Here is a 17,500-nt window from a genome sequence, read left to right as displayed (position 1 = left end):
CAGTGTTTTCTAGGGAAATTGTTTACCAGAAATATATTTTGAATATTTATTCATTGGCCAGTTCATATCTTTTGGAATCAGCGAGAGACGGACAAACAAAAATTTACTATTTCTGGTTGTCCCTTCTATATTGTAATTTGATCCAAATATCATTCTCCAATTCTGTCCTTGCGCTTAACAACGAATACATGATGATCGTCGTAGTAGAGGGGTGACTATGCAAACAAACACTAATGAGATTGACCGAAGAATAGTTTGCAGAGCTATAAGCATCCTTGCATCATGAATTGTTGAAGGTACCCTATGACTGTTAGCAAACAACTGGACTGTTGACTCAGTAAACATTCCGTTTTGGGGTGGAGAAGTAACACCTCTGTAAGAATCTTGTTTTAGAATAGCAAATCAATATTACAGAACACCTGGGATTGTGAAAAAAAAGTCATGAAGTTAAACTATTATCGTTATTATCATAAATCTAAACCGTAACCCCAGAAACAAAGGCAGTGAGTTCCTTGCATAATGGCTCTAATAATAAAACCAGCTGTGTGTAAACAGTAAAGAAATAAATAAACTATATTATATTCCAGGAATCACAGAAAATAACAATCAAGATAAAAACATTTCATTTATAAAGGGAGAATCATGTAAAGTCTATTCAACAAGTGAGCTATTGCATTCAAGTCCTAACGATTCATCTACATAGGTAATGAGAATATTTCATTATATTGTCACATCTGTTATAAAACTTCTAAAACCCTTTATAGAAATGAGCTGTCTGAGTGAAAAGACAAGAACGCTATAGCTAATTACATATCTAGCACTGCGTGGTGGTTGGTGTTGTCTACGATGATTTGCATTTAAAGTATGGATTGTTTTTTTAAATCATACACAATTAGCTAATCGAACGGTAGTGCCAGGAAAATACCAATGTTCTAGAATAATAAATCTAAAGAAATAAAGATGTAATTTAGTTACAAAACACCAAACCGGAAAGAAAATGTCAAAACATAGCAAATAAAAATTTCTATGCATCTCATGTTAGTCGACGTATTTCTAAATACTGTATCTTGAAATGATTTATTAATATACCACGTTTTTTGTAAAATAAAATAAGAGCTGCACCTTTCATGTTTCACAAAAGTGAATTTGTAAAATAGAGGGTGAATATAAAAACTTCAAAAAAGGTAAAATCAATTATAAGATCTGGCTTGGAGAGGTCCACTGTGCTAAATGCACAATTAATCCTTCTTTGAATTTTACTGGGGTCCTACTTCATTCCCATAGGATGTCCCACGACCCAACTTTAGCTAAGTCTTTGTTAAGAGGATTACAGGCCACAGGTATACAATTAAGAGAATACATAGGCTCAGAATAACAGCCGTTTCTTTGGTAACAAGCTTATTTTCTGAGCAAAACTTGATAACATACATACATACACTGTTAGAAAAAAAAAACAGTAAAAATATACTGTTCTCCACCGTATTTCAGTAAAATACAGGCAACTGTAAATTTACTTTACTTTTTTATATTTCATGGGTTGGTGACCGTAATATCACTCTGTTACGTCAATACACCCGTTTTTAAAAGGGTAAAAATCCTGAAATAAATGTAGCCACACATTTACAGTTTTATTAACGCAAATTTTCTGCATTGTAATGTAAATAATATTTTGTTTGAAGTTGCAAATAAAATGAAAACTAATACCATATATTTTTTTAAAATAAAAAAAACATATTTTCATTCTTTAAATATTGAGCTTAACGTCTTGCAAACGAGAGATTAGAGTTCAATTCCACTGAGGGTAAACACTTTGGGCCCTTTTCCTGAAATATTGACTGAAGCAGAAATTCAGGTTCCATGGGGTTATACAACTTTAGTGGGTCACGGGGATGTGTATGTGTGTGTGTTTATGTGTGGATTCTTCCAATACAATATCTGCCTCCATATAATTATTATCCTATTATGCTTTGAATATAGGCTAAAGTCTTACTACGAATCATACTTCACCAATTCCGTGCTTCTCATTGCTTCTCAATCCATATTTCATTGTACATACTTCCTAATGTCTAACGAAACAAGACATCAATGAATATTTCCTGTCATCCATTTACGTTATTCAAAAATATTGTATGAGCTCTTATAAAATATCTATAATCAATTAGTTCATGGCGTTTGCTGGTAGACAAAAAGCCTAACAATTAATGAATGTGTAACAAGAGTGACAGCGCATGCATTATTGGAGAGTTCGTCTCAGAATAAATCCTGAGACATACCTTAGTGTGATATCTCTTTGGAAAAAAACTTATAACGAAAATATCTTTACAAACATGAACTGATTTACAAATTTCTCAACTATCTTTTCTCACAGTATTTGGATCATCTGTAAATCACTGAAAAGAAATAATACGAATAATTCTATGTAGCATGATGTGAGATAGGAACCATACGCCTAACCAATCTTTTAAGTTATTACCAAGTCTACTATCAGTCTGATGGTCATGGGTCGAGTATATCCAGATGTACAATTGACTGAACCAATTTTGTCTTTTTAGGTAACTCCCCTCTTTCTTTCAAGGAAGATTATCATAACCTATAAACAAATATAAATTACAGAAAACTGAATATTGATCGGCCAACCCTAAAACAACCACACCTTCTCCCATGGACTAATAACATGATACATAGTATAATCAATTGCAAATGCTTGACCTTGATTGATTTTTGAAAGACGATTACGAAACTCAGCTGTAAAAGGTAAACCCTTATCTGCCTTTATGACCAATTTGGCGTCCCTTTCTTAATTCTAGGCATGAACTATTTTTCGGTGACCTATACCTACGCCACATTTCAGTGAAGCGTGCAAGAAGTTCTCATAGGCAATGATTGATGTTTGCTCCCATGTGTACCTGTTAGCTTTTCCGGACATGTCTCTTTGGACGAAGTTACAAGCTCCATTTATCACTTTTTTTTTTCATCCGGGATACGACTAACTCAATTCTTTTTTTTTTTTTTTTTGTCTCGGCTTTCCCCATTTCTATATGGGTCGGTGTTTCTAGTCAGCCTTCTCCATCTTCCTGTGACCTGTGCATCTTGTTTCCTTAGACCTTTTTCCTTTATGTCATTCAATAATCCATCTTTCAACCTGAACTTTGGCCTTTCCAACTTTCTTCTGCCCTCTACCTCCATGTTCATAACTCTTTTACATACGTGTTCATCTTCTCTCCCTATGACATGAGCAAATCTTTTCATTCTTCTACATTCGACTAACTAACGGGCACATAACGTCAAGCAGTTACTCGAATATAAACTTGGAAGTTTAAAAGTCTGAAGGAATTTTTTAAACTGATTATTCGGACCATTTAGTTTTGTGATAATTTTAATTGATTACATTTGTTCTATATCAAACTATTTCTGTTATTATGAGTTTCCTTTTCATTAAGTATTATATTGCTATATGCATTAAAAGTCCAAAGGTTAGCCTTTGTTCTTTTTAATCTTACTAATTAAAAAGATATCAACATATTAATTCACAATAGTTACATCCATATAATTTTTTATTGTTACTTATCTAAGAGACTGCATGAAATGGGATTATTTAGTGAAAGGGATAATTTTGGTGTCCAATATGTAAATAAAGGCTGTAAATCTACAGTCGGTAATATTCTGCAACGATTTCACGGAAAAGTATTATGATAATATTAATAAGACCAGGACTGCGAGCATAAGTATATAAGTACTTATATTCTTTATCAGTTATATGGTTCTAAAAATGTAAACATAATAATAATAATAATAATAATAATAATAATAATAATAATTATTATAATAACAACAGTTATCTTGCTACAACTACAAGATTAAAAACAAACTTACCATGACCACTAGCATCGCAATCAATGATAATTCTTTTAGAAAAAGCTTGCGTCGAATCAAACAGCCACTGATTTCCCACACAAAGACATTTCTATTCTAAGTCCGAATTGATAAGATGAATTGACTTACCTCTGCAGAGCGCAAATGATGAGGCCAGGCATCGCCAAGAGCAGGAAGGTGTTGAGGTAGCAGATGAGGATGCCGCACAGCAGCATGTAGGAGAGCTCCCTCCCGGACGCCTTGACGATGGGAGTGTCGTCGTGTTTCCCGAAGATGATGATGACCGTGAGGGTGAGCATGATTCCCAGACACGAGATGGCCACCGGCACGATGGCGAAGATGGAATTCCACTGCATGTACTTGTGGGGCAAGTCGTAGCAGTCGCTCTTGTCCTCGTAGGGCCAACGGCCATTACCGCAATCCTCGCACGCGAACTCTCCCACGATCATCTCCCAGTCCTTGCAGGGCGTGCATATCCAGCAACAGGCGTCTCCCTAAACATATGGAATAATGATTTTAATAATAATAATAATAATAATAATAATAATAATAATAATAATAACTTTACTTATAATAATTTCAATAATTCTTTTGTATTTATGGAAACTGGGCTATAAAACGACGTTGGCCGGAAGGAGCCCGCCAACCCCGATTTGAAATCAGGAAATCCGCAGTTTTCCCATTACCTGTATACATGCCTCATCAAATATCTCGCTCTCTCTCTCTCTCTCTCTCTCTCTCTCTCTCTCTCTCTCTCTCTCTCTCTCTATTATTGCATTGCAGGCTTGATATACTTCGTAGCATTACTTTAATTACCCGGTTCCGTTCTGGCAACTACACCTTAACAAGGCGTAGTCCTAAAACTAGACCAAAGTGTTAATAATCATTTATAAAAAAAATCAATATGAGAGAGAGAGAGAGAGAGAGAGAGAGAGAGAGAGAGAGAGAGAGAGAGAGAGAGAGAGAGTTTTATTTTTCCTTTTAACTTTACTAGACATTGATTTTAAGTTGATATTCCATTATTGAGTTCAAAAGGTTCAACAAAAACAATAATGTATTTCTCAAACACTTGAATACCCCACCAGGCTCCTGAAGGCGTGGCTCTGCTAGAAATCGTCCGTCAAGGAGGACAAGGGCCAGAGGGAGAAGGGTAGGATGGGGGGGGGGTGGAGTTGTTAAGAAGCCCAAAGAGGACGATCAATACAAAGAGAAATCAATAATGATTTTAATCGACTTCCATCGTTCTCCTGTTTTGAATTTGTTTAATACACTGAATTTAATTTCTTTATAGCGTCTGCAACAAAAGGGATATTGACGTATACAAATTTTTTTCTGTTTGGTGATAGGAGCGGAAGCCTGAACACACGCACACACCCTCTCTCTCTTATAGAAAATGATAGAAGTACAAACATCTCATATATTAAAGAGCAAGTGTCTGCCTATATATATATATATATATATATATATATATATATATATATATATATATATATATATATATATATATATATATATATCATTTCCGTCACGCCCCAAGTAGGGATAGAGATTTGAGCAGTCATACCTTGGTGAGGGGGGACTGCGAGTACGTGAGTGTACATATCTATCTAAATATCTAGTCGTAATTTTTGACAGGTACCGCACACTAGTACGTATATATATATATATATATATATATATATATATATATATATATATATATATATATGTAGCATGTGTTAATACATACTATATGTATATTCTGTGCATACAAGGGTAAATACATAAATTTCAATATATAAAAGTATACACATACATATATGTACCACACACACACACATATATATATATGTATATATATATATATATATATATATATATATATATATATATATATACAGTGGAACCTCTACATCCGAATTTTCCAACATCCGAAGTAAAATTCGAGCAAATTTTTGACTCTACATCCGAATTTTATTTTGACACACGAAGTAAGCAATTTTCGTCGTACGGTTGTATCCGAATTTTTCGACACGCGAAGTACAATTCGAACACTACACCCGAATGTTTTTTTCGACACCCGAAGTAAACAATACTCGTACGCGTAGTCGGTGCTCATAGCGCCTGAAGTGTTTTTTATTTCCGCCGATAGAAGGCAGCACATCGACCTCGGAGGGACGCTCAATTAGCGGGTCTTGGGTCAGTCCTCTGTTCTCGTCGGCTTCTTGCGGTTGTGCTCTGTGCGTTCTGCTATTAACTCTGTTTTAATCGTGATTTTTTACGTGCATCCTTTAACGGTAATTTACGTAAAGTATGGGTCCTAAAAGGCTTAGTTTTGCCAGTGGTAGTGGTAGTGGTGAGAAAAGGAAGAAGGAAATACTTTCTTTAGAAATTAAGCAGGAAATTATTGAAAAACATGAGCGTGGCGTCCGCGTGATTGAACTTGCTAAACAGTATGGCCGTAATATGTCGACGATCTCGACAATCCTTAAACAGAAGGAAGCTATTAAAGCAGTGAAACCTTTTAAGGGGATCACTATAATTTCCAAACGCCGTACCCCTATCATAGAAGAGATGGAACGACTTCTACTAGTGTGGATTAAGGATAGAGAGATCGTTGGCGACACCATCACCGAGACCGTTATCTGCGAGAAGGCGCACGCCATCTTTATGGACTTGAAGGAGGAGAGCTCTGGGGGTGATGCTGGGGAGAGTTCAACCGAGCCTTCGTCAGATGATTTCAAGGCATCTCGTGGCTGGTTCGAGAAATTTAAGAAACGGTCCGGGATTCATATGCTGGGGAGAGTTCAACCGAGCCTTCGTCAGATGATTTCAAGGCATCTCGTGGCTGGTTCGAGAAATTTAAGAAACGGTCCGGGATTCATTCAGTTGTTCGCCACGGAGAGGCTGCTAGTGCGGACACAAAGGCTGCAGCTGACTTTGTCAAGAACTTCGAAAAGATCGTGCAGGAAGAAGGCTACGTAGAGCAGCAGGTGTTTAATTGTGATGAAACCGGGCTGTTTTGGAAGAAGATGCCGAGTCGAACCTACATCACTGCCGAAGAGAAGAAATTGCCTGGGCATAAGCCAATGAAGGATCGGTTGACTCTTGCCCTATGTGCCAACGCTAGCGGGGACTTTAAAGTCAAGCCCTTACTGGTTTACCATTCAGAGAACCCTAGGGCCTTTAAAGCACACAACGTCGATAAGGATCAGCTTCATGTTTTCTGGCGATCCAACTCGAAGGCCTGGGTCACTAGGCAATTCTTTGTGCAACGGGTTAACCAAGTTTTCGGCCCTTCTGTGAAGAAGTATCTTCATGAACAGAAATTGCCTTTAAAGTGCCTGCTATGCCTTGACAATGCACCCGCTCACCCCACCCCCCGGACTTGAAGATGATATCTTCGATGAATTCAAGTTCATAAAGGTGCTGTATCTTCCACTGAATACCACCTCTATCCTCCAGCCCATGGACCAGCAAGTCATCTCTAATTTTAAGAAGCTGTACACCAAGCACTTATTTAAGCAGTGCTTTAATGTCAAGCAAAGCACCAACTTAACTTTGCGTGAATTTTGGAGGGGCCACTTCAACATCGTGCACTGCTTGAAGATCATAGATCAGGCTTGGGTGGGATTAACTCGACAGACCCTCAATTCTGCCTGGAAGAAGCTGTGGCCTGATGCAGTTTCTTCCCGAGATTTTGAAGGTTTTGACCCCGAACCTGATCCCGTGGTCGGTGCAGCGGAAGACGTAGAGGAAATCGTCTCCCTTGGCAAGTCCATGGGTCTGGAGGTCAACGCAGATGACGTTACGGAACTCGTCGCCGAACATCACGACGAACTTACCTTGGATGAGCTCAAGGAACTCCATGCTATGTCGGAGCACATGAGTGATGACGAGGAAGGGAGCGAGGAGGTAGAACATGTGTTAGGTTCGGTGCAAATAAAAGAGGTATTAGGAAAATATCAAGACGTGGTCGACTTCATCGACAAATACCATCCAAAGAAATTGCAGGTTTGTCGTGTAGTTTCTCAATTCGATGATGTTTGCCTAACTCACTTTCGAAACATTCTGAAAAGCCGTACCAAGCAATTATCTATCGATAATTTCTTTAAAAAAACTGCGAAGCGAACTCGCGATGAAGAGGATGTAAGTGATTCGAAGAAAACGGCAAAGAGTGAAGCGGAAGAAAGTGAAACAAAGAAAACGGAAAAGAGTGAAGCAAATGAATTCAGTCAATTTTAAATGTAGAGAGTGAAAGTGATTAAAATTACATAATCATCAAAAAGAAAAAAAGAAAATGTAAAAAAAAATATAAAATATAAAAATAAAAAAAAATAAGCTAAGTTATGTTAAAGTTCACTTAGTGTAAGTTAGAATAAGTTACGATAGTGTACGTTTATCGTAGTTAACCTCTCTACCTCCTCGCCGCCCGTCCGTCTCCTCTCTGCGTAGCAAGACTAACAACACCTGCGCTGGAGTTTCTAAGGTAAAGTGACGCTAAAAACCCGTTTCTTATTTATAATTTTTTGCTAATTCTTCTTATTTACATGTCTATTCTTCTTATTTACATGTCTATTATCTAATTTAGTGTTCATTATTCTCATGGGAAAATTATGTGTAGTAGTTTATTAAGAAGTTATCATAGGTTTTTGGGCTCAACCACGGATTAATCCTATTTCAATGTATTCTTATGGGAAAATTCGTTTCGACATCCGAACATTTTCTACATCCGAAGTTGGTTCTGGAACGGATTAAATTCGTATGTAGAGGTACCACTGTATGTATATATATATATATATATATATATATATATATATATATATATATATATATATATATATATATATATATGTAAACAATTGTGTGTGTGGGTGTGTACATACATACTTACACACACACACACACACACATATATATATATATATATATATATATATATATATATATATATATATATATGAAACAATTGTGTGTGTCTGTGTGTACATACATACTTACACACACACACACACACACACATATATATATATATATATATATATATATATATATATATATATATATATATGAATGTATGTATTCATGTATGTATGTATGTGTGTGTAAAATTCAACCACAATAGCATTTAATATTGAATTCTACGTTTAGGAATATATATTCAACAGAAATTCCTTTATGATAAAGGCTTCTGGCTGGGCATGGACTCGACCCTACGCCACTCCGTCGAAACAATACCAGCAGTGGGTCTTACCAACAGAGCTATTTATTCAAGTGCACTGTACATACTCCTTTTGAATTCAGGAATCTGTTCTTAGATTTGAAATCAACTCATCTTCACCATGATAGCTCATTAATGATTTTCCAACACGTTTTTTGTGTATGTGTAAATAATGGAATATGCGACTTTAAATGTACACAATAAAAACTATTGGTTTGAAACGGTTCTTTTCATTCAAATGTATTTCCGTAAATATTTTTGCTCCGTTCCTGACAGTATTTTGGAGTATGCATATATATATTAGCAATATGGGGAATTTTACAGTTTTTTTTATATTTGTAACTTCGGGAAAAAATCATTATCTACTGCCTTCTTTCGTTCGGTCCCATGAATTTTTATTACGCAAGTGGAATATAATTTCTATATCCATTGATTATCTTCCTAATCTAACTTGAACGGAATAGTTCATATTATATATCTTTCACAAGGAATTAGTTCAACGACATCAAGATAAAAGAAATCTAATACACCTCAAATTTTTATTCAGTAAGTTAAGAGGCGAGTTAGCTGCTGATGATCAGACCATGGATTAACAGCAAGAAAAATTATCGCCACGAGAGACAAGACTCAAAAAGAAAAAAAAAAAAGAGAATCTCAATATACAGATTTTTGTGTTATGAAAGAGGAGATCAATCAGAAATGTGTCTCGAAAGTGAATTAGAAATCAGGTGTGTGTCATGGTGAGGATTCAATGACTTACATTTATATTAATTATATTGCCATAATTTGCACTATACACTAATTTTCATTGGCATCTGTTAAATGTTATATGCAGGAATGTTGAATAGTGATAAAAAAAATGGTTCTGTCGTTTCAAACAAATAGACCTATAGGCCTACAAATTCCTGAAATTTGAGGTTTGAAATTTTCGTTTTCGAAGATTGATTTTCCCTTTGTTTAGCGATAAAAATATATCAGTTTATTATGATGAAATGATTATTGAAAAAAACTGTGCTTCTTACCTGCTGCATGATCTTAATCTCTCCCACTTGGCAGGGGATAGAACACACTGATGTTGGCACAGTGTACGAGTTTCCGGACCAAGAGACCTCGCTCAGATTTAGGTCCAATTTCCGATACCAGTGTCCAACGACCTGAAGGACAAAATAATATTTAAGAAATAATGTCATTAAACTATAAGGCAAGGATTCTTCAGCAAATAAATGTTCAGTTATCACTCTTATAATAATGACGACGACGACGATGATGATGGATGATGATGATTATTACAATAATAGCAATAATGAAACTTCAAACATGCCCAAAAGTCTTAATCTTGCGATACTAATTTCCACAGAAAAGAGGAGTCAACTCTGAGAGAATAACGAAAATAACAAAGATAAATCGTAGCAGTCTAATAAAAAGAAAAATGTTCACATAAAACAAGTTAGAAAACATAAGGCAATGATAGTATTAGATTAGAGGAATTCCTTGAAGTTTTACAGAACATGGAACAAGCTATTCCTGATACTGGGAACAATGGGCACTTGGCACCTCCGCATAATGTAATCTTATTAAGAACAGTGATACAAAGACGCAGTAAGCATGGACTTCGAATAGAAACGGATAACCTTAGTTTTGGTGGAATTTCGTCATTATACGTCTCTCTGATTAGAATGGTTTTTAGTTTTAGTCAAAGCTGTACTTACCAAAGCTTAACTGGCCAGTGAGTGAATGCAATCAATAGGACATACAAACTGCATCAAAGGTGTCCGTGGCAAACTAAAAACATCAAACCCATAACAATATTCTGAGGAGTATCAAACAATAAATCGGCTGGCATTACTTAAAAGATTATGAATGGGACTAACTAGGCCTACATAGAATCTTACTGTAAAGTAAAGCTATTAAAACCTAAGGCTGTATGATTAAAAAACAACCATAAAAACAAATTGAACAATATCACACTTTTATCCCTTATCAATTTCATCATTATCTAAGAGAAGCAAAATTAGAAATTCATAGTATTAACAGAAGAAATGGTGAAAATGATGTCATAACAGCAATAAGTACAAATTAGTTTAGCAAAGAGATACTAAGAACGGCATACAAGTAAACTATGAGTGTACAATTTCCTAAGTTTGAATACCCAAAAAGAGATTATCATATGATGCGTTACTAAATTTTTATGACGGACTAATAAAGTCTTCAATGTTTGGCTGAGGACATAGGAAGGCAATAATAGGAAAAAGAGAACAAAAGTTTAGGAAGAGAGACATTACTGGACATACAATTTCGTGACAGAAAAGATCATGTAAAAGGATACAAGAAGATGGGCATATTATCCATAAGATTACGAAAAATTAAACTGGACAGTATTGTGAATCTAAGATGTTCTGTAGAGAAGTGAATGCATAGAGAAAGTATGAGCAAATGAACATCAAAACTTAAGCTGAAAATACGGTAATGATATCTGAAAAGAGTAGTCTCAGGCTAAGGGAGTGACTTTTTAAAATAATAAGTTGAACGACAATTGAACACGAGTTTTTATCTAGATAAACTTCCAGTGAACAAAAATAGCATTCTCAGCTATGAATACATAACACCTTTATTTCATCTATATAAATGAAATTATATACACTGAGTTCAGTTTTTCCCTTTAAATCTAAATATTCCACATTTTAAAACACCTATCTTCCTTCTTTACATCCCCAGGAGTCACTTTTACTATCATTCTCAAATTTGAACTAATTGACTCTACTTAGTCCAAATACAGCAAAATCTTCAAATTCACATTCGGCAGTCTCTTGCGTTCAGTTTCCTAAATAACATTTCTCATATCATTTATATCCCAGTAGAACAACATATTCTTCTCAAAGACCTTGCTTGCATTATTTCCTTTTTTATGTCATTTATCTTCCTTTCACTTGCTTACATTATCCATCTTTTAGGAGGACAATCCAAAATCAAACAATTGTTCTCTAGTCATGTGTAGTATATTGGGTTAGAGTTTTTTTGATTGAGAGTGCATTCCGGCACACTATTCTATCTGCTTCTTTACTTCCTTTCCTCCCTGGGCTATTTTCCTTGCTGGAGCCCTTGGGCTTATGGCATCCTGCTTTTCTAGCTAGGGTTATAGCTTAGCTAATAATAATAATAATAATAATAATAATAATAATAATAATAATAATAATAATAATAATAATAATAATAGTTTCTATTTTTACATAAAACCTTTTCATTTGTCATGTATCTGGTCATCACATAATCTATTTTTTTTCTTCACATTTTTTTTTTAATCCACTACATACCTTTTTCATTCTTCCTTTCCAAACACCCACGGTCCCAAAATTCCGAAGTGACTATGACCTCATCCTGGAATTTACAAAACTTTTTCATAAACTCCACACTCTTATGGCTGTAATCCTTTTCTTTTTCTTCTTGTGTGCCTCTGTCATTTCATTCTTATCAAAATCCACTGTCTTAATCGAATATACAGTAACGTTTTCATCCCATATTCTCCTACTTTAACTTGTATTTGTATTAAATTTAACTTCAACCAAATAGTAATCAGATATAACTAATTTCACTTCTCTTATTATTACATTCATAACTTGCTCATCCATCTACCATTAACTAACATGACTTGCTTTTCCATATTATTATTATTATTATTATTATCATTATTACTTGCTAAGCTACAACCCTAACTAATAATTTTTTTCTATTGTAAATATGTATATCCTCATTTGAAAACATGTATTTGCAATGATGAAGCTCCTCGCTTAACAAATTTCTACCTCCTTCAATTCTAATTTACTCTGCTACCTACTTTTATATTCAAAGTACCTAGGTCATCTGCCCTTCTGTATTCTCGGAGCTTAGCCAGGAAAGAATGACCACGCCAGAATTCATCTCCTGCCATGCTATTATAATCATCACACCACACTAATACTTCTTGTACCTTTTCACGATTATCATATTATATATATATGTATATATATATATATATATATATATATATATATATATATATGTATATGTACATATATATATATATATATATATATATATACATAGATATCTATCTATATATACATATATATATATATATATATATATATATATATATATATATATATATATATATATATATACACAGGCACACACATACATATATATATATATATATATATATATATATATATATATATATATACAGGCCCACACATACATATATATATATATATATATATACTGTATATATAATGTATATATATATGTGTTTGAATACATATATCTAAGTATGTATGTGTTTGTATGTATATACGTACAAATGCTCATATATCAATATATCTTCATTCGTAAATACAAAACAGACAAGGAAAGTGAACACTGAATTTTCACTAGTCTCTTTGTATAATGATAATCTAAAAATGACAAATACCAAACAGGCATATACATTATGAAGGTACAACCACTGTCTAATATTCAAATTATTTTAATAATAATGAAAAATAATCTTTTTATAATGCTTAATTAAAGTTTTTTTTCCAATAAATTATTTGAATGAACAAATTTTTTAGTACCTGGCCGTTAGAGAATAAAATCTCCCAGTAAATAATCTTTTATATAGACATTTAATCGGTTCTTTTAAGGAATTCCATATCTTGGTACATTTGACTGTATAATCTCTCAAGGATATCAGTTACCCTCTTGCTTGAGGGTACACTCGGGCACACTATTCAATCTTATTTCTCTCCCTCTTGTTTTGTTAAAGATTTTTATAGTTTATATAGGAGGTATTTATTTTAATCTTGTTGTTCTACTTAAAATATATTTTTTTTCCTCACTGAGCTATTTTCTCTGTTATAGAAAATTGCTTTTCCAATTAGGGTTGTAGCTTAGCAAGTAATAATAATAAAATGATAATAATAACAGTAATAATAATAGTAATAATATAATAATAATAATAATAATAATAATAATAATAATAATAATAATAATAATAATAATAATAATAATGAGAAAACATCAAAGATGAGAAGTCTAGAACTGATGATCTTTGCATTTGCTAATTAACTCTATATTGTTTCTATCATTTGAATCTGAGATGGACCAGGCCAAAAAATTATGGAATAAATTATATGATACTGAACACAGTGAAAAAAATAAGCCTAACCGGAAAAAATAAGTTAATATATATACGTTAACGTTGAATTAATAATACATTTTTAGTTAAATTTTATTTCCCATTCAGTAATTCTCTTACTTTTTAATACGAGTAATGTTCACAATATCAATGGTATTAATATAATTCTATCCTACAAGAGGTTATCCATTTTCTATCTATTCGTTTCTTTTTTAGAATGACCAATGCCCCAGATTTTGTCAGCTTTTGGCATTGAAGGTTTTCATCACAATTTAATTCTAGAAGAAGTTTCCAGATATTACTGAAAATTGGCTATTTATGAAAAAATAATGTAATTGCAATTTTCCCGATAATCGTTATATGGCAGCCGACTTGGAAAATGGCCAAATGGAATTTCTGATGGCTAATACGTTTTTATTAAAGTCTAGCACCCTAGGAGTAGGCCTATCTCTGCAAAGTTTCGTGTTTGTATCATCAAGTGTACGATTATATGGCTCTACTATTCTAGCTATTTGTTAAAACGGAATTTTGTCAATATCATTTTGCAAATGTTGCTAAACATTCGCTAATTCGTATTTGTTCTATTGCAATATTTTCAGTTATTGTGAATTTTATACAAGACTGCTCAAATTTTTGACGGTTTATTAGCGGCCATGAACGAAATATAATCTTCATGCATACTACTGGCACATATGGATTTATTATAAGTTTTGGTATTATTTAAATTCCTCGTTACTTTTCAAGATGTAGGAACTAAAGAGTACCTTATAATCAGTTAAAAAGCCCAAAGTAAAACCTTATTTTTTTTAGGGACGAACTATTTCTGTTTTTGTTTGAAAATAAATTAGCACTGGAGAAGAATCTGGTACGAGTGATGAAAATAATACTGATGCCAAATGCTGAACTGAAAGCAGGAGAAAGTTAAAAATAAACTAGAAATCAACTGGGAAAGAGAAAGAGAGAGAGAGAGAGAGAGAAAAAAAAACAGAATCCTTTTGTCCTTTCCGAGAACCTTGTTGAACAAAAGGCATGAAACAGACCATTATCACTTGCTGGTCCTTTCCAGCGACGGCAATACACTGTGGCAACGACTAAATATCCTTGAAATGGAACTCCGTTTGCCAATTTCCTAACGGCAGAAGGAAGCCTCTATTGCCTGTGTAGTGTTAATTTTCTGGTGGATGACCAGGCGTTTCGTAAGGCTGAATGCCCTCGATGGACAGGTAATGGGGTAATTTTCCATCTGTCTGATTTCCTACGCTGCTGAAGCCAGTGGAAGCACCTAAGTATATTATGAGAGTTAAGCAGGAGGAAGAACGGCGGGGTAGGTAAGGATAGCTTTCAACAGTTATATGAGTACTTTATCAAAATATTTATTATAAAATATACAGTAGATTTCCTTCCTTTTAATGGCCGTTTTTTTAACGATACTTTTTTTTTGTTAAACACTGTCGCAATTATTTGAGATATTGAATGGAATAATTTATTTTTGGTAAATACCTCCTAAAAGTCATGAGTTATATTTAGAAAAAAAGCTGTGGGTATACGAATAAAATTCTGAACTGATTAACCATTTGCTAAGGTAGTCGAAGAGTCCCTTAACATGAGCGCACACACACACATACACAAACACACACACACACACACACACACACACATATATATATATATATATATATATATATATATATATATATATATATATATATATATATATATAATTACTGACAATTATCCTTCGGCCAAAACTGAATTACAGATATATAAGCAACTTTGATCATTCAAGCGACTTGAATTTAAATACTTGAGTCGAAGAACACCACAAGCTCTAGGACCACAACAACTTTTGCTGCCATCGTGACTTAATTAGGTATCTGCGAAACAATCTTCATAAAAGACAAAACCCGAACTCGTTTTAAATCACCGTAACGGTGCCTTCAGCTTGTCTATCCATAAAGTTGATCTACATAAACTTGGTGACTGTATGTGACAGAAGCTGAGTTAACAATATATTAAAACATCTCCTGTCAAGGAAATTAATATCAGAGTGGAAGGCTAAGGTATCATGTATGTTGCTTACATATACCTGAATATTTTTCAAGAGTGCATTTTTATGGCCTATTTCAGTCTGTTTTATAATGGATATCTTGATGTCGACCACTTTTATTATATAAACTTCCTTTTTCACCAACCTGTAGGCTTATCTACCTGATACATTCCTTTCCTTGCTTGGTTATTTGTATTCCTTCTGTTTTTCCTCACAACTTGCTTAATCTCAACATTCCATCACGTATCATCTGTTTGTTACTACTTCTTCTTTACAGAAGAGTTTCTACCACACCACTTCCCCAATCACCACATAGAGTACCCCTGCCAGTACAGAACGGAATTCCAGGCTCATTGAACTCTGAATGGGTTTAGGACTTCCCTATACCATGGGAAAATACACCACCAGAACTGCGCAGAGCCTTCATTAAGGAGACGATTAGTGCAAATAATGGTTGAAGCCGTCAAAAAAAAAAAAAAAAAAAAAAAAATTACTGTGTTTAGCACAAAAATCACCGATGAATATCCAAAGTGGTTGGAACTGGTCATGATTATCCCATTAAACATCTCATAATTATGTAGATATGAACATTTAAGAAGTATCAGTACTCCAACACAAAACAAAAAAAAATTCAAGAGGGATAGATTAGGCTATGGTTGCCCAAATCCTACACCTCCGTTACCCGAAGAAGAAACAAGAAAATCTGGAAGAAATTGGACAGGATTTGGCACAGAGATCAGCTGCCACTAACAGCTGAATTCGAGTCTTTGCTTAACAGGAGAAGGGCTATTATTGATAAGCTGATACTGTGAGTTACAAGCTAAGGGGCTTTTTCTGTTTAAAAGGGTGATCATGGATGTGCACCTCTGAAATTTATTAGGGATTCCGATGAAAGAAGCTGTAAGAGAGGGTAGCCTTAGAGTACCTAAATTTTTAAGATTTTTGTAGAAAAATATGTCAAATAAGAAAATTGCAGATGCACTTGCTGAATTAACCAGTGTGTGCAGTGTAGTAGATACGGATTGACCCATTTTAGTAAGTCCTTTACGTGCTCTCCCACATTTTTTAAGTTGGCCCAGAATCATTAAAAAAACACCGTGATGTGGTTGGAGAAGTCAGTGGCTTGGGACTACCAGCAACATCATGCCTTATAGCAATTGGTAAGTTGTATTCCTGGAAGAATCAAACATGCTAACGTTGTTGTTTATGTAAACAGTGTGACAATGTT

General features: G+C 34.1%; 1 protein-coding gene and 1 pseudogene across 1 annotated transcript in view; one reads left to right on the top strand and one right to left on the bottom strand.

The window, feature by feature from the left end:
- mGluR (metabotropic Glutamate Receptor) overlaps positions 1–17,500 on the bottom strand; it is a 492,277-nt gene that overhangs the window by 41,887 nt on the left and 432,890 nt on the right. Inside the window, exons 6-7 of the mRNA XM_068372165.1 lie at positions 10,096–10,227; positions 4,003–4,367 (exon numbers count right to left, since the gene is read on the bottom strand). Of these exons, the coding sequence (XP_068228266.1) occupies positions 4,003–4,367; positions 10,096–10,227 (497 nt within the window). The remainder of the gene's footprint in view (positions 1–4,002; positions 4,368–10,095; positions 10,228–17,500) is intronic.
- LOC137638958 (uncharacterized) overlaps positions 17,125–17,500 on the top strand; it is a 1,336-nt pseudogene continuing 960 nt past the window's right edge.

The sequence above is a fragment of the Palaemon carinicauda genome, chromosome 4 (assembly GCF_036898095.1).
Source record: "Palaemon carinicauda isolate YSFRI2023 chromosome 4, ASM3689809v2, whole genome shotgun sequence".
NCBI classification, from domain to species: domain Eukaryota; kingdom Metazoa; phylum Arthropoda; class Malacostraca; order Decapoda; family Palaemonidae; genus Palaemon; species Palaemon carinicauda.
Note: the sequence above shows the minus strand (reverse complement) of the source record. Positions and strands in the feature narration are given on the sequence as shown.